Source organism: Mustela nivalis, assembly GCF_964662115.1.
Source record: "Mustela nivalis genome assembly, chromosome: 9".
NCBI lineage: Eukaryota > Metazoa > Chordata > Mammalia > Carnivora > Mustelidae > Mustela > Mustela nivalis.
In genome coordinates, this window is record NC_139028.1 from 102,975,328 (window position 1) to 102,991,989 (window position 16,662).

At 57.0% G+C, this 16,662-nt stretch overlaps 1 protein-coding gene across 11 annotated transcripts; it reads left to right on the forward strand.

The window, feature by feature from the left end:
- The first annotated feature begins 1,450 nt into the window (after nucleotides 1–1,450).
- On the forward strand, nucleotides 1,451–15,675 carry SLC39A13 (solute carrier family 39 member 13). Of its 11 annotated transcripts, XM_082747712.1 has the most exons (11): nucleotides 1,451–1,512; nucleotides 4,010–4,130; nucleotides 9,615–9,923; nucleotides 11,591–11,704; nucleotides 12,001–12,125; nucleotides 12,515–12,619; nucleotides 12,735–12,824; nucleotides 13,568–13,618; nucleotides 13,929–14,061; nucleotides 14,244–14,343; nucleotides 14,463–15,675. In XM_082747712.1, the coding sequence occupies exons 3-11, from the start codon at nucleotides 9,623–9,625 to the stop codon at nucleotides 14,536–14,538; spliced, it is 1,095 nt and encodes a 364-aa protein (XP_082603838.1). In that variant the 5' UTR covers nucleotides 1,451–1,512; nucleotides 4,010–4,130; nucleotides 9,615–9,622; the 3' UTR covers nucleotides 14,539–15,675. The 11 variants fall into 11 exon arrangements, 9 of the variants coding, with proteins under 9 accessions (XP_082603838.1, XP_082603840.1, XP_082603845.1 ...); XM_082747716.1 differs by lacking the exons at nucleotides 1,451–1,512; nucleotides 4,010–4,130 and adding an exon at nucleotides 8,083–8,167; XR_014316119.1 differs by lacking the exons at nucleotides 1,451–1,512; nucleotides 4,010–4,130 and adding an exon at nucleotides 8,088–8,167 and having other exon boundaries at nucleotides 11,986–12,125; nucleotides 13,929–14,037.
- Nucleotides 15,676–16,662: the final 987 nt, after the last annotated feature.

The window sequence follows — 16,662 nt, forward strand, 5'->3', positions numbered from 1 at the left end:
CAGCTCAGGTCATGATCTCAGGGTCCTGGGATCGAGCCCCACATAGGGATCTTTGCTCAGTGGGAAGCCTGCTTCCCCCTCTCTCTGTGTGCCTCTCTGCCTACTTGTGATCTCTCTGTCAAATAAATAAATGAAATTGTTAAAAATAGATAAATAAATACAAGCCAAGGGCTCAGTCCCCCTTCATGCATGGTCTCAGACAGCTTCGTAACAGCTCTATTATTATTCCTCCCATTTTACAGCTGAGGAGTCTGAGGTGAACAAGTCTTCCCCAGGTCACACAGCCGGGCAGGGGCTTGAATCCCAGTCCCAAGTGACTGTAAGTCAGAAGCATTTACACCACCTCAGAGGGGTCCCCCTTCCTGCTCTCCTAGGTCCCCCTTCCTGCTCTCCTGTTCTCTGCCACCGCCAGCCTACGGGGTAGAGGGCCCTGAGTGACAAGTTCAACCATGACGGGCTGGCCCTGCCCTACTGTGGTGCAGTCCCGGAATGGCTGACTGCCCTTGCTCCTGGGCTGGGCTTGCGGACGGCTTCCTGGGCACACAAGGGGCTGGGACCAGCTGCAGCAGGGACTCCTCCAGGCGGTTCCCCGGCCATATTGTTCGGGGCCACCCTACCCTGTAACCAGGATGGGTGCCTGACCGTCTGCCATGGAGGAGTGTAAGTCCTTCTAGGGGGCCTGCTGGTAGGGCAACCAAAGGGAGAAGCTGGACTTGAGCTTCTCTCTTGTTTAGGCACTTTCCCAGGCCCTGGGAGAGGTCTCAGCAAATCTGTATTGTGACTTTGTAGTCTTTTTTCTTCAAAAGGACCTCAAATTGTATAAGCATGGTATAGCTCCGTAGAAGCCAGAGCTAGGGCTCTATGAAACCTAGCTCTGTCCCCAGGCTGTGGACCGTGGAAAGAGTTCCATCCTCCTCTTCATCTGTATTGTGTGACCTTAGGCGAGACCCCACTTTCCCATCTATGCAAGGGGGATGAAGCCTGGCGTTAGGCGGGTACAGCAGGGGCAATGAGAAGCCTTTACTAAAGGCTCAAATTCTCCGAGGGCTTTCACCAGCCTATACTTGTTCCATCTCCAACAGCCCCGTGGAGTAAGCGGAGCCTCCTAACCCCGCTTTCCAGCTGAGAAAGGGAGGCTGGGAACTGAAGGCGCAGGCCGGAGCCTCTCCCTCCATGCACTCCCCCAAACCCCGACCCCAGGGTCTGCACCCAGGATGGCGAGCCCGGCGTGGGAGGCGTGGGGAACAGAGGATGCGGGGACCGCGCGGAGGAGGCAGGGGGAGGAGGCGACGTCCCGCACTGTCTCACCGCAGGACCGACCTCGGCGCTTATCTGCTCGGGCAGCTTCCGCCCCCCCAGCCCAGCCCCCCGCCGCAAGCCGGGCCCCCGCCCCCCGCCTCCGGAGCGCCCGCCGGGTGGCGGGGAGGGGCCCTCCCCCGTCGCCCGCCCCTAGGGAGCACCGAGCTGCAGCGGGCCGCTGCCCGGCCGAGCGGAGAGGAGCCCGGCCCCCAGGTGAGGAGCCGGAAGCGATCAATAACGCCGGGGCGGGGGGAGACTGGGGGAACGGGGGGGGGGGCACCGGCGCGGGGAGGCCTCCTGGCTCCAGCCCGCCGCCCTGGCCTCCCCTGCCCACGCTGGGAGCGGGGTTCCCCAAAGCCGCGGGAGCAGGAGGAGCGGCGGGGGGGGGGGCGGTCTACGCAGGTTTCTGAGGGACTCGAGCCCCCCACCCACACGCACGCGCGCGCGCGCACTAGCAACGCCCACGGGCGCCCCTGGCACAGATGTGGGAGGGAAGAGAGAAGTGGAGACACCTTGGAGAAAGTGAAAAGCCAGCCACAAAACAAAACAAAACAAAAAAGAAAAAACAAGAACAAAAACGGGAGGAGACGCCCGCCACGTGCGACCGGCAAAGTTCAAGCATCACAAATACATAAAGAACTTTTGGAAGCCCACGGTGGGGGTGGTGGGGAGGAGAAACAGGGAATCCGTCAGAAAAATTGCTAAAAGACCTGAACGGGCATTTTTAAGAAGAGGAGGCACACGTGTTCGGTGACCGTCTGAGGGATGCTCCCGCTCATTGGTGTTGAAGGAACCACAAGGACGACCAGGGAGAGATGCTCTTTGACACCACTGGGAGGGCTTCAACGACCCAGCTGGGCAGCACCAAGTGTTGGAGAGGTGATGGAGCCGCGGGGTATTGCTAGTCAGCGGCTTTGTAACCACTAGAGAGAACAATCTGGCCTTATCTTATAAAGCGGAGGCCCAGCAGATCCATACCCCACCCCACCCCACCCCAGGCATAAAAGAGAGACCTTGGCAGGTGCTCCAAGAAACCCTGGGCTAGAACGTTCAAAGCTGCCCCCCCCTTTTTTTTAATTAACACATAATATATTATTATGTTTCAGGGGTACAGATCTGTGATTCATCAGTCTAACACAATTCACAGGGCTCACCATACCTTCCCCAGTGTCCATCATCCAGCGACCCCATTCCCTCTCCCGAGCAATCCTCAATTTGTTTCCTGAGATTAAAAGTCTCTCATGGTTTGTCTCCCTCTCTGATTTCGTCTTGTTTCATTTTTTCCCTATAGCAAAAGTCTCAAAGTCACCCAAAAGTCCACCAACAAGAGATTGGGCAAATAAATTCCAGTGGATCCGTCCACATGTGGTTCAGCAGTTCCAAATGAACCAATTTCACATAATAATATGAATGAATCTTACTTGATTCATTGCCTTGAGTGAAAAAGCCAGTTCCAGAAAACAAATACTTGCCCTTCCTGTGAAGTTCAAAATCCAGCCAAACCGTATCTCTGCAAATAGCAAGGTTGGTTCCTTCCTTCTAATACTTTTGTTATTAGGAGATGACAGAAGACTTAAGAGTACGTCTGAGAATTCAGGAGAACCGGTAGAAAAAAAAAATTTAGTTGGTTTACCAGATATCAAAGCAATATGTAAAAATAATTTGCCTTCCTGTGGGCTATCAATAAATCATCCAGAATGTAATACGTATTAACATATTCAAAATAGCTGCAAAAATATAAGATACTTTAAAGCAAATATTAATAATTATGCAGGTCCTAAATGAAAACAATTGTAAAACTCACTGAATAATGTAAAAGAGAACCATATAACAACTTTTATTTTCCTTAGTTTTAAAAAAGAGCCAAGTGGAGCCTGAGTGGAGCGTGTGACTCTTGATCTTGGGGTTGTACAATCAAATTCCACATTGGATGTAAAGATTACTTAAAAATATAATCTTTAGGGCGCCTGTGTGGCTCAGTTTTTAAATGTCTGCCTTCGGCTGGGGTCATGATCCCATGGTTCTGGGCCCAGAGGGAAGCCTGCCTCTCCCACACCCCCTGCTTGTGTTCCCTCTCTTGCTGTGTCTCTCTCTGTCAAATAAATAAATAAAATCTTAAAAACAAATAAATAAGCAAATAAATTCTCTAAAAATCAATCAATCAATAAGCCAATCTTGTCTTTCCTTCCAGAAGCCCACAGGGCAGGCGGGAATGCAGGAGACCGGGCTAAGAACCCCAAAGACACACAACACCGAGGGCCTTCAGCCTGGACAGATTCAGAAAGCTTCAGGGAGGAGCAGGCTTGTAAACGCGCTAGATTTCAATCAATAGACAGCAAAAGGGGAAGAACATGCCAGGCCCGCCAGGGGATGGGAAAGGGGTTGTAAAGGGGTTATAAAGGCAGAGAGGCCGGACAGAAAGTAGTGAGGCTTGGCTGCACATGGGCTGCCTGGGAAGGGTTGCTAGGGGATAGGGGGGTTGCTATGGAGTTGCTGGGGCCTCATCTGGCCAGGGCTCAGGATTCGGAGGAGAGCTAAGGCTACTCTAGGAAGAATGACTTGAGAGAGGGGGGTTAAGGTCAGGGGTACCCCAGGGGGAGGCTTGGTATGGAGAGGTGGAGCCTGAATCCATTGTAAGAGCATCCTTATTTCAGCTGTGACCTTGGGCAAGGTGATCCCGGCCCTGAACCTCAGATGCCTTTTTACCGAGGTTGCTGCCCGCCAGTGGACTCCATGGAAAGCCCTGAGAAGGAGGCCCACATTCTGGAAGCAGAGAAAATGTGCATCAACCCCCAGCCTAGCGCATCTAGCACTGCACTCCTGGAGGAGGGGTAAGGTTGTCATAACATTGGCAATGCCCAGCCGTGATGGTCTTGCAGTGACCGGCTCCTCCTCAGGCCCGGGCCCACGGGCAATCCTACCTTCTGGAAATAGAAGGCTGAGACCTGGTGGCTGAAAAAGCCCCCACTAAAGAGACCAGAGCCAGGAAGAATGTGTTAAATTCAGACCCAGCGAAGTCAGAGAAATGGGTGTGCAGCCCCCCCGCCCCCAGTCAGACGTTTCCCTGCTACTCATGTCCAAGCACTGTCTAGGCTCAGCTGGCCTGCTAAAGCTTTTCTGCTCAGTGCCTCAATCCAGAATGTCCCTGACGCCCCCACACTGCTTGATAAATGCATTGGAAAACGCTCATCTTGGCTCAGCAAGGAGAGGAGAGAGGATGGTCCCCATCTTGTGTCTCTAATGTATTCTAATGTATCTATCCATTGCTGTAGCATTTTTTTTTCTTTTCCTTTTTTTTTAGAGGGGTGGGAGGGGCAGAAGGAGAGAGAGAGAGAGAGAGCATTCGAAGCAGGCTCCACACCTAGCGCAGAGCCCCACTCAGGGCTCGATCTCATGACCCTGAGATCATGACCTGAGCTGAAATCAAGAGTCAGACCCTTAACCAAATGAGCCATCTAGGTGTCCCTGTAACGTTTTCTTTTTTTTTTTTTTCCCCTAACATTTTCTTTATACCCGTGTATTCACACATATAAATAATAACAACATCCAAGCCCCAAGTAGAACTTCTCATATGCCAGGCATAGTTCTAAGTGCTCTGTAGGTATTCATTCATTTACTCCTCACAACAATCTGATACAGTAATTCATTTTACAGATGAGGAAACTGAGGCATAGGAAGTCAAGCAGTTCTTTTAAAAGAGTTTTATTTATTTATTTGAGAGAGATAGAGCTTGTGTGCACGTGTGAACATGTATGAGCAGGGGGAGAGGCAGAGAGGGAGGGAGAGAAAAGGGGAAAAAAATCTGAAGCCGACTCTTAGCTGAGCATGGAGCCCAATGTGGGGCTCAATCTCACAACCCTGAGATCATGACCTAAGCTGAAACCCACTCAGACCCTCCACCGACTAAGCCACCCAAATGCCCCAGGAAGTCAAATAATTTGCTCTAGGAAGTCTGGTGCCAGAATCTGATTATCTTAACAAAAAAGCTAGGAGGCCATAACATACACACACACATATGAGATTTTATATACACACAAATTTAATTTATATATAAATTTGCATAATTATGTAAATGTTATGATATTCATATTTAAAATTTTTCCTTTAAAATTTTCTCCCGCCCCAGGTGCCTGGGTGGCTCAGGCAGTTAAGCGTCTGCCTTTGGCTCAAGTCATGATCCTGGGGTCCTGGGATAGAGTCCCATGTCAGGCTCTCTGCTCGGCAGGTAGCCTGCTTCTTCTTTTCCTCCCCACTCTTGCTCTCTGTCTGTCACTATCTCTGTCTCTCTCAAATAAATAAAACCTTTTAAAAAAATAAATATTTTTCCTCCCCCAGCCATGGAATCCATGTTATCACCCAATGTATGATTTTCTATATCTTTTATTTATACTTATGTACTTATTTATACTTATATATACTGATACCTGTAATAACATGTACTTATACACGGTTTCTTTTGTCATTTTTTTTAAAAGATTTTATTTATTTATTTGACAGAGATCACAAGTAGGCATAGAGGCATAGAGGCAGGCAGAGAGAGAGAGGAGGAAGCAGGCTCCCCGCCAAGCAGAGAGCCCGATGCGGGACTCGATCCCAGGACCCTGAGATCATGACCTGAGCCAAAGGCAGCGGCTCAACCCACTGAGCCACCCAGGCGCCCCTTGTCATTTTTTCTTAAGTAGGCTTCATGCCCAAGTGGAGCCCAACGTGGGACTTGAACTCACAACCCTGAGATCAAGACCAGAGCTAAGATCAAGAGTCAAACGCTCAACTGACTGAGCCAACCAGACACCCCCTTTTTGTTATTGTTTTAAAATAATAGATTGGGGCACCTGGGTGACTCAGTAGGTTGGGTGTCTGCCTTCAGCTCAGGTCATGATCTCAGAGTCCTGGGATGGAGCCCCACATCTGCTCTGCAGGGAGCCTGCTCTCTCTCTCTCTCTCTCTCTGTCTACCCCTCTGCCTACTTGTGCTCTCTCTCTCTGTCAAATAAATAAATAAAATATTTTTTAAAAATAGTAGATCATGTTAAAGAAATCATTTCTGCACATTTCTTTTCTCATTCATCTTGACTTGGAATCCCCTGGCAGATCTAACTCACTGTTCCTAACAGCCACACACCAGGCCACCCACCATGTCTTCCTATCTGGTCCTCCCTGCTCGAGGTCCTCCTCCAGAGTCCCCCAATGTGCCCCTTTCTTGACTATTAGGGCAGGTGAGAGGAAAGGACAGTGAGAAGACAGTCAGTGACATTTCAGGCTGGGTCTTGCCTACCCTCTTGTGGTGGCCCGCAGCCCTCAGCCCCCAGCCCCCAGCCCCCAGAGGCAGGAATGCTGACTATGTTATTGTGAAATCATTTGTATATTGTGAAGTGCTTTGCATACCATGGAGTGATTTGCATACAGGGTTGGAGGGGTAGCATCTTTGAGATCCCAGAGCAGTATTCCTGATTGTCTTCCTCCCTTTGCAAAGGAACCAACCCAGGGCTTCCACTTCAGAATGCTTCAAGCCCAGGAGGGCGTTCTGGCAGACCTATGGGCCAGGTGTGCTGAGGCGGACATGAGGCTTCCAGAGGAAAGCTGATCCCACCTGGAGGGACTTGGGTGGGGCGGTCTAAGAAGGGCCGACACTGGAGTGTGAAGTGGAACAGGGAAGCAGGTGCAGTATGTGAGAGCCTAGGGTGCCCGCAGAGCCCCCAGGAGGCGAGAGCAACCCAGGACAGTTGAAGGGAGCTACCATGGGAGACACAGGAAGGTCAGAGGCTTGGAGACTCCCATTCCGGGGCAGTCTCTGCCCAAGTCCCCACATGCCCCATCCTGAACATTATACAATCTTGCCTGATTTCCAGAGAAAGATGCAAAATGGAACCTCCAAGTCAGACTCCCACCCCCTAAAAGTGACAGGTGCTGTCACGTGCTCTGGGTTCAGGGACACCCAGATTCAAACAGGGCTCTGTCCTCTGTGCCACTGTGTGGCCCTGGGCTAACGGTACGCTTCTCAGTGGAATCAAAGGATTCAGCGAAACAGTGCAAACGGAGTGAATGGCACATAGTAGTGCTCGTTAAATAATGCTGTTTGCTGCCCTAGTCTGAGGTCAGGCCTAGTTTCCTCCTGCTGAGGAAAGCCCAAGCGAGAGCTCCCCCAGGTTTGGGGTTCCGAGCAGCAGTGTCAAGACACCATGCATTGGACCCCAAAGGGTTACAAGGCCTTACAAAGGCCTGAGGTTCCCAGTGAAAAACCAAAGCATAAAAATAATTCGATGAGTAAGAATAAAATTCCCTCTTCTGAGGTTCCCGGGGCCAGGCCCCTCCCTGCGGCAGGCACTTCCCCTTTCCCTTGCTCATGGAGGAGCCAGGCAGGTTGACTCAGAGCTGGAGCGCTCAAGCCAGGAACCCACCCGAACCCGGCCGCCAGCCGAGCGCGCCCCCGTGCGGCCGCGGGCGGAACTGCGGCCCGAGAGAGGAAGCGGCGGCCAGACCCGCAAGTCCAGCCACCCAGCCGCTCGCGGTCCCTGCGGGGCCGCCGCCCCCGCCCTCCCCAGAGGGGCTGAGCGCCTTGCCTCTGGGGCTCCCACTTCCGCCCGGCCCGCCGCACCGCCCCGCGGCCGCCCGGGCGGAAGTGCGCTGGCCTCCCGGGTCCCCCACGGCCGAGAGGCGGAAGCGCGCTGCGACCGCCGCTCCCCTCCGACCCCGCGGCGCGCGGCGCGTCGGGTTCCGGACAGGTCCCGTGTGACGTGGCCGCGCGCCGGGGGCGGCTCCGGGCTGGGGGCCGGGAGGCCGAGTCGGGCGGGGCAGACCCGGGGCGGGGCGCGGCGCCGCTGCTGGATGGCCGGGGCCGCCCGGAGCGCCGCCGCCGCCGCCGCCGCACGGTGAGTGACCGCCCGACCCTCGGGGGCCCGCGCCCGGACCGACCCTCCCGGCCCCCAGCCCCGCCGGCCCCGGACAGACCCGGGTCTCTGGCCCCCCTTCTGGCCCAGAGCTGAGGAGTTCAACTTCCTTGGGCTCCTCTTCTCCCCCGTCGCCCCGCACGTCGCTGCCCATCGCTCCCTCGCTTTCCGCCTCCGCGTCCATCTCCCACTCTCTGGCGCGCTCACTCCTGACTTTCTCTTGCTTTCTCCTTTCCCTCCGCTCTCTCACTCTCCGTACCCTGTTCCCCTCTCCCCAGACTGCGGTCCCGCACCTCTGCCGGCATCGCCTTGGCCTCCAAGTCTGGCCCGGCCCAGTCCTGCTTTTGGTCCCCGGGGAGCCCCAGCGGGGTTCGTCAGGGTCTCCCGTAAAGGCCGGGAGGTCCTGGACGCGGGCATCCCTCCCACCTCCATCAGGGGATGAGGAAACTGAGGCAGGGACACGCTGGCTCAAGGTCACGGCCAGATGAGGCAGGGCAGACCACATTTAAATCTCATGCCTGAGTTTCCAGATTGAACTTCTCTGTTGGTTGACTCACATCGCGGTCCTGTGATCCAGCGGCTGGGAACCTTCCTGCCACCGGTGTCCCAGGCTGCCTGCAGTGTAAGGAGGGCTTTCCCGAGCTGCCCCCATTGCCAGGCCAGGTCACCTGCCTTAGCAAGCTCTTCTCATCTTCACAGCCTGTGGGGAGGCAGTTCTCCCACTTTACAGACTAGAAAACTGAGGCCTAGAGAGGAAACTGAGGCCCAGAGAGGGGCTCTGGGGACTTGCCCACGCTTAAAGAGCTGTAGGTGCAGAGCAGAGTTTGGGCCCCGTCTCCAAAGCCCGTGCTCTGCACATCTGTGAGGCAGCTCCCGACTGAAGGATCCTTCTCTTCAGTTCTGCCTCCTGTCCTGTCTCCTGGAGACAGGCTCACAAGCTCTGATGGTTCTGCTCTAGCTCCGCTGCTTGCTTTCCCCGCCCACACCATCCAGTGTTGCCCATCAGGCTAGACAGTGGCAGCCCCCGTCCCCTGGGTGTCCTCACTGGAGCACATCCTGGCGGCAGAGCCTCCCCTGGCAGCTAGAGACACCCGACTGGGCTGGGCCTGCCGGTGGCTGAAGGGAACCCAGCCAGCACCTCACCCCATCATTAGGGAAAGTTTAGCCCCAGGCAGACACGCTGACACACAGTCTGGAGCAGGCTCAGGAGGAAAAAATGTGTGGTCCTCGGGAGTGGGGTGTGGAAGAGTAGAGAGAGCCCCTTTGCTCTGTGCACCCATCACTGGGGTCCTCAGAGGCCCTGGGCAAGGCAGGCAGGGGAGTGGAAGCTGTGGCCGCTTGTCTGGGGGGAGGGTTAAGATGCCACGTTTGCTGAGCAGGTGTGTGGCCAGGGGTGGCAGCTCACGTAAGAGGCCTTTGTGTTTTTCAGCACGTGGCATGCCTGGATGTCCCTGTCCTGGCGGTGGCATGGCGGGCCAGAGGCTCCTCTTCTTCACTGCTCTTGCCCTAGAGCTCCTGGGAGGGGCTGGGGCTTCCCAGCCGGCCCTCCGGAGCCGGGGGCCTGCAGCTGCCTGTCGCCTGGACAACAAGGAAAGCGAATCCTGGGGGGCCTTGCTGAGCGGGGAGAGGCTGGACACCTGGATCTGCTCCCTCCTGGGCTCCCTCATGGTGGGGCTCAGTGGGGTCTTCCCACTGCTGGTGATTCCCTTGGAGATGGGGACGATGCTGCGCTCAGAAGGTAGGTGACCCTCCTCTGGTGCTCGGGGCAGCCAGCGGCGTGGAAAACAGGGCTGCTCTTCCCGGGAGAACGGGGTCGCACGTCGCAGGACGCAGCCTTCTGGAGTGGAGGGCAGGGACAGAGCACACAGTTTCCCACCTTGTTGAGACCAGGGTGGACCAGGCTCATTTGTTTGTTCATTTCTGTATTTATTTGTTCTCAAAGAATAAAAATTGGCAAACATTCACCAAGAAACAATATAGATTGTGGTTGGAAACATGGGTGCCAATCCCCTTGGGTTCCATGCCAGGCTCTGCCACTCACCAGCTGGCTGGCATTGGGCAAGTTACTTCACTTTAGGCTCCCAGCCTTAAAAATGGGGATCATACTGGTACCTGCCTCAAACGTGCTACTGGGGAGAGGAGAGGAGCTCATGCTGCTGGAGCACTTAGAAGGCTGCCTGGTGCTGGGGGAAGGGCGCCAGGTCCGAAGGCCCGGGGCTGGCCGTGTGCTGGAACAGAGCCCTGCCTCGCCCTTAGTGCAGAAAAGCCTTTCCACCGAGGCCCCTGGGTCAGCCTTCCTGGAATACATGCGAGGCTGGTGGTGCCCCCCTCTGGGGAGGGGACCTGGGAGGTGAGGGGTTTGCCCAGGCCAGGGCAGAGGCTCCCCCTTTGCACTGCAGATGTGTCTGTGCACTGATGGGGCACAAATGACATGTCGTAATGAAAACTAAAGACTGGATGGGTAGCTCCTAAAAATGCAGGTGCCCGCTGCCCCTCCCAGGAGTACAGCGTAGCAGGTCCGGCTCCAGGCTCCAGGAATCTGGTGTTTCTGCCGCCTGCTAGGCCGGGGAACTGTTCGTTCAGCAGATGGTTATGAGCACATCTGTGGCCCATGGCAGGCTGAGGGCTGGCGCCACAGCTGTGAAGAGAGTCCTCGTGGGGCCTGCCAACATGGCCTGTGCATCATCTCAACCCCTCTTAGAGTGCCCCTGCGAGGTCAGCCGCGGGGGGTTAGCTCCATTTCACAAATGGGGAAACAAAGGCACCAAGGAGTTCTTTGACCAGGCTGAGGTCACACAGCCTGGAAGTGGCATCCCACTGGACCACCTGGGATCCCACTGGACCACCCAAGCGGCCTCTGCCTTCTGCGCCCATTTCTCTGGATAGCCTCCTTCGCGCACTTCCAACTCTTGATGCTGCAAGTCTGCAAAAGTCCCCCAGTCTCTGCCACCTTTCTGAGAGTAACAGCGGCTAAGAAGAGAAAAACTCCCCCTATAAAGGGCTTGCTGTGTGTGTTGTCATTTAACTCCCACAAAGTCCCTATCATAGAACAATCATCCTGGGTTTAGAGATGGGGAAACTGAGTCCCAGAAGTAACCTGCCCTGGTCGGTTGGGGGGCTGGGGCCCGTCGGGCTCCCAAGCCCTGTCTCTTAACTCCGAAGCCGCAGTGGTTCCACAGCCATCCAGCGGGCCGTGATGTATTTCCTGCTGAGCACCCAGCTGGTGCTGGGCCTGGGGTGGTGGGGGTGATCCAGGAAGGGCTGCAGGCCAAGTCCAGCCTTCTGGAAGCTTGCGGTCTGGTTGGAAAAACACAGCACCCAGTAAGCTGGGTGGGGCAGAAGTCTGCCCAGGGGCTCTGATAGGCCAGCTCGCAAGCCCCACATCTCCACATCTCCCTTTTGTAGCTGGGGCCCGCCGCCTGAAGCAGCTGCTCAGCTTTGCCTTGGGGGGACTTTTGGGCAATGTATTTCTCCACCTGCTGCCCGAGGCATGGGCCTACACATGCAGTGCCAGCCCTGGTGAGTGAGGCCACAGTCAGGGGGCAGGAGGGCAGAGGGAGCTGGTGCCCATGCCTAAGGTTGGCCTAGGCCCTCCTGCTCCGCCAGAATGACAGGGAGGGGGGATCTGGGCATATGGCAGGGAACTTGCCCCGGTCCAGTTCCCCGGCCCCTGCGGGAATCCCTGGGGCCCACCTTCCCCACCAGCCAGTCCTGTCCCACTTCCCCTGTCACTGCCCCTGACGAGGTCCCATTCCAAATGGCCCCCCCTTCTGTGGCCCTGGCTTGGCCTGGCCTGTCAGTGCTGCCCCCTGCAGGTGGTGAGGGCCAGAGCCTGCAGCAGCAACAGCAGCTGGGACTTTGGGTCATTGCTGGTTTCCTGACCTTTCTGGCGTTGGAGAAGATGTTCCTGGACAGCAAGGAGAAGGAGGGGACCAGCCAGGTGAGCCCCAAACCCCGGGGCCTGGACAGGTCAGCCTCTGTTATGTGGTGGTGTGGGAACCTGGAGACCCAGGTTCTGAGTTGAGCCCTGAAAAGAGGGTCTCTTTCCCATTTCCTTGGGGCTCTGGGAGGCCAGGCCAACTGGGAAGATCCGGGGAGTGATGACGTTGGCGCCTGCTGTGGCTTGTTCTCATAAACTGGGAGCGACAGCAGCGTGGAAGGTGGTCAGTTGAGTCGGGGCACACAGCTGACTGGGCAGGAGAGAAGTCTAGCCAGGCTGAAGTACTGTTCCCTGGCCCTGTCTCTCCATCTCTCACTCCTCTCCTGTGTCTACCCTGGCCGAGTGGGGGAACATCTAATGCCCCCTCTCCCTCCTTCTCCTGGCCCTAGGCCCCCAGCAAAGACCCCGCTGCTGCTGCCGTGCTCAGTGGAGGCCACTCTCTGGCCCAGCCGGCTGCAGAGCCCGGCGTGAGTGCCGTGGTCCGGACCATCAAAGTGAGTGGCCCACTCAGGGCCCCTTCCTCCTGCAGCGGTTCCCCACCCCCCAACTGGCAGGCCCAGCTGAATCCTGCCTGCCTGGGTCAGCCTGGCTTCCTCTTCCCTTGTGCAGGTCAGTGGCTATCTCAACCTGCTGGCCAACACCATAGACAACTTCACTCACGGGCTGGCTGTAGCTGCCAGCTTCCTTGTGAGCAAGAAGGTGAGTAGGGGTAGGGAGAGGTGGGCCCCATGCATTTCTGGTGGGAATGATGGTGCCTGCGTTAACGAGTTGGCTCGGCCTCCAAAACAGGTCTCTAGTCCGTGCACTTCCCACTCCATCACCAACACCCTCATCCAGGCCCTGAGGGCTGCACGTGGCTGCCTTCTGTCTGAGCCACTGGGCTGTTCTTGTTGCAAAAGCTCCTGGTTGGGATTACATACCTCTGCCAAGCTGCTAGGCTTGGGCCCTGCCTGCTTCTAGATGCTTCTCACCCACTTCTTCCCTCTGCCCTCTCTGCCTCCTCTTGAGCTGGCCTCGCTCTTTCCCCTCTCCCGACCTCCACCTCACACTATTCCGTCTGCCTGGAATGTTCCTCCTCCCAGTCTTTGAAATCCTGGCTCCTTATCCTTCAGGCCTCGGCTGGCGTGCACGTCCTCAGAGAGGCCTCTGCTAACCCCTCATCTAAATGAGGCCCCTGTCACTTGTTCCCATGCCACGTGGTCCATCTCTTCCCCCACAGCACCTGGCACTGTGTAATCTTGTGGTTCTTTGTGTGTTCATTCAGTCCTCGCCTCCCCCCTCCAGACTGTTAGCTCTGTGAAGACAGGTTCCTTGTCTGCTGTGTTTCTAGTAGCTGAACGGTATCCAGCCAGAGCACCCAGCAGAGTAAATATTTGTAGACTGAGTGGACAAGTGGGTGCCTGGCCCTCGGCCCAGAACCCCACAGACTCCCTTCCCTGCAGATTGGGCTCCTGACCACCATGGCCATCCTTCTGCACGAGATCCCCCATGAGGTGTGTGCCAGAGGGTTTCCATGGTGGCAGTGTGGGCGTGGGGCTTCGGAGAGGGATTTGGGCTGGGAAGCCCTGAGTGGCAGCCTTGCGGGGGGCTGGGCTTTAGAGGCCTAGAGCTGCTCAGCCCACCAGGCTGCAGCCACCATCTCAGCTGTGCTCCGGCCTCTGGGGCAGGGGGGCAGGGAATGGGGTCCCAGCCTAGGGGATGCGGGCTGGGGGGCCCAGCAGCAGGGCTGGTGCAGGGGGCTCGGTGTGCAGGTCCGTACCCGACCCCCTGGGGCCCAGAGTGATCATCTGGACCTCCCCTCAGGTGGGCGACTTTGCCATCCTGCTCCGGGCCGGCTTTGACCGATGGAGCGCAGCCAAGCTGCAGCTCTCGACGGCACTGGGGGGCCTGCTGGGCGCCTGCTTCGCCATCTGTACGCAGTCCCCCAAGGGAGTAGGTACGGGCGTGGTGGGTGGTGGTGGCAGGTGGTGGTCAGCAGAGGGGCCCCAGCCAGAGGGCATAGCTGCCCCATCCCAGTGTCCAGGCCAGGATCCGCCCCAGGTTTCCCCTGTGGGAGTGGGTGTGGTGCACACAGCTCCCCTGCGCTCCCAGCCATCAGGACTTCTCCTCCCACTGCAGAAGAGACTGTGGCCTGGATCCTGCCTTTCACCTCTGGCGGCTTTCTCTACATCGCCCTGGTGAACGTGCTGCCTGACCTCTTGGAGGAAGATGACCCGTGGTGAGTGCCCCTTGCCACCATCACTCACGGGGCCCCTGGGAGCTCGGGGGTGGGGGCTGGTGCTTCCGGGCTGCGGCCCATCCTCAGCCCCAGCCTGAGCCTGGCCCCTTTCCCTGCAGGCGCTCCCTGCAGCAGGTGCTGCTGCTGTGCACGGGCATCGTGGTGATGGTGCTCTTCTCACTTTTCGTGGAGTGACCATCCCTGCCACCCCCCACACAGCAATAAGAGACTCGGATTCACTCTGTAACCATGTGTGAGGCAGAGGGCGAGTGCCTGAGCGCACCTCTGACCAGATGAGAGGGTGGTTTGCGTGCGTGCGTGTCTGTGACCGTGACCAGAGATGTATGTGAGACCGACACTGTGATAGCGCGCTGGGCCCGGGGCCTGATCCCGGCGCCTGCCCCCAGCCGCGCTGTGGTCCTGTTACCCCGTCAGCCCACACTTCCTGCAGTGAGCAGTGAGGAATAGCAGCCCTGGTCCCAGGTGGAGGCCTCTCTCGGCCAAGAAAGACCATAGGGGGAGTGAGAACAGCCCCAGGAGCCCAGGGCTTCGGGGAGCCCAAAGCTATCTCCCTCTGGAGCACTGGGGTTCCTGGCCTTCTACTCCGAGGCCTGGCAGCCTGAGGGCTGAGGGTGGGAAGCCTCTCTGCTGTGTCCCTTGTCCGGGCCCTTCCTTTGCCAGTTCTAAGGCCAAAGAAAGGAGAGGCAGGTGCTCGTGTAGCCCCTCGCCCCACTCAGCACTGGCGGTCCTCCCAGCCTGGGATGGAGCTGGCAGATGCTTTCCAAGACCTTTTCCTCGTGGCTGCCAGCCCTGGGCCAGCTCCTGTTCCCCTAGTAAATGCTCCCTGGCAGCGCCAGCAGCTTTCACCACCTCCAGCTGCCAAACAGCAGCCTGCAGGGCAGTAAGCAGCCCTGAGCCACACAGGCCTCCTGGTTCAGCCCAGGGACTCTGGTGCCAGACCAGGGTGCAGATAGAGATACCCCAGGGGCAGGAAGAGTGGGCCGTAGCCGCCCCTCCCTGCCCAGGCCCTTTTCCCTGTCCCACTGCAGCTGAGGGTAGATTGGGGGAGGTGAGGGCTCCGCCTTGTCAGCACTCAGGAATGTGCTCTGGGAGAATGCTGAAGCCATAATCCCCAGCTATTTCCCTTGGCGGACACCCAGGTACTCAGCTGGCTCACTCCACAGCCAGGCTCAGCCCTGCTGCTCAACCATGGACGTTCTGAGAAGCGGCCATCATGAGGGTCTGAATGGGTTTACAGCAGTTTTGCTGTGGGTCCGTTTCTATCTGTAAATATCTATTCTATAGACAATGCAAATAAATATTATATACAAACTGGCTGCCTCTCTTCTGCACACCACAGTCCCTGGTCAGGCAGGCCTTTCCTGGGCTCCCCTTGCTCCAGCCAGGCTGGTGGCTGTGTGGGTCCCCACCCCCAGGCTCAGCTGGCCACCCTGCCCATCTGGTCATCCCCAGCCCCACACCAGCTCTTGTGCTTCACACTCCTCTGTGAACAGTTACCCTCACAGTGCTGCTCAGAACAGGGCGCAGCCGTTCGTGCTAAACCTGGCGTGTTAGCTCTGGAGCCCAGTCCCACAAGCTGGGCACCGTGCCACCGTAGCCGACATCACCCCCGGGGTGGTCGTCCTCTTTTTACAGACTTAAGAGCCAGGGGCTTTTCCCCAGCCTGTCCCAAGTAAATGGAGGAAGGGAGGTCTATCCACCAAGTCATCTCCAGCTTTGCTTCAATGAAATTGAAAAGATCATGGGGTTCTTCTTACTCTATGGATTCTCACTTCCTCTGAATGTCAAGGCTGCTGCTCCCCCACAGGGCTAGCCCAGGAAAGCGGGGAGGGAATAGTGGGATCCCACTGTGCTGAGTCAATCAGGCTGGCCAGCCGGCCTTCAGGAGCCCACAGGATAAGAACTGTCCATCGGTCCGTCCTGGAGCCCCACTCAGCGGCATGCTCAGCTGGGAGTGCCTGGCTCTGACCCGCTGGCTTGTCGGCGAAAAGGGAGCCGCCCCACCTGGCTGTGACAGTCCAAGGTCTGGGAAGCCCAGGCCTGATGGTGCCAAAGAAGGAATCCAGGGCTGTCCCCCACCCCCACCTCTCTGGGGTGGCACTGGGGCTCTTACCTATGTTGAGCCCTTCCAGGTGACAGGTACACAGGCAATCACAGGGCTCGGCCTGCCCAGGAGAGGCAGTGAGGCCATTTATGAAGAAGCTGGTGGGACGCAGGGACTGGGCTCACTGCAGTGCCATGGCCAGGAGGCAAATGCCCTGACTGGTCAGGCGGGGAACAGAAAACACAGAAGCAACA

Excerpts from the sequence above, each read along its gene's own strand:
- SLC39A13 (XM_082747715.1), top strand. The coding sequence starts at position 9,623 with ATGCCTGGATGTCCCTGTCCTGGCGGTGGCATGGCGGGCCAGAGGCTC. Across the intron at positions 11,705-11,985 it reads CACATGCAGTGCCAGCCCTG|TGCTGCCCCCTGCAGGTGGT; the intron begins GTGAGTGAGGCC and ends CTGGCCTGTCAG. Across the intron at positions 12,825-13,567 it reads GCTTCCTTGTGAGCAAGAAG|ATTGGGCTCCTGACCACCAT; the intron begins GTGAGTAGGGGT and ends CCTTCCCTGCAG.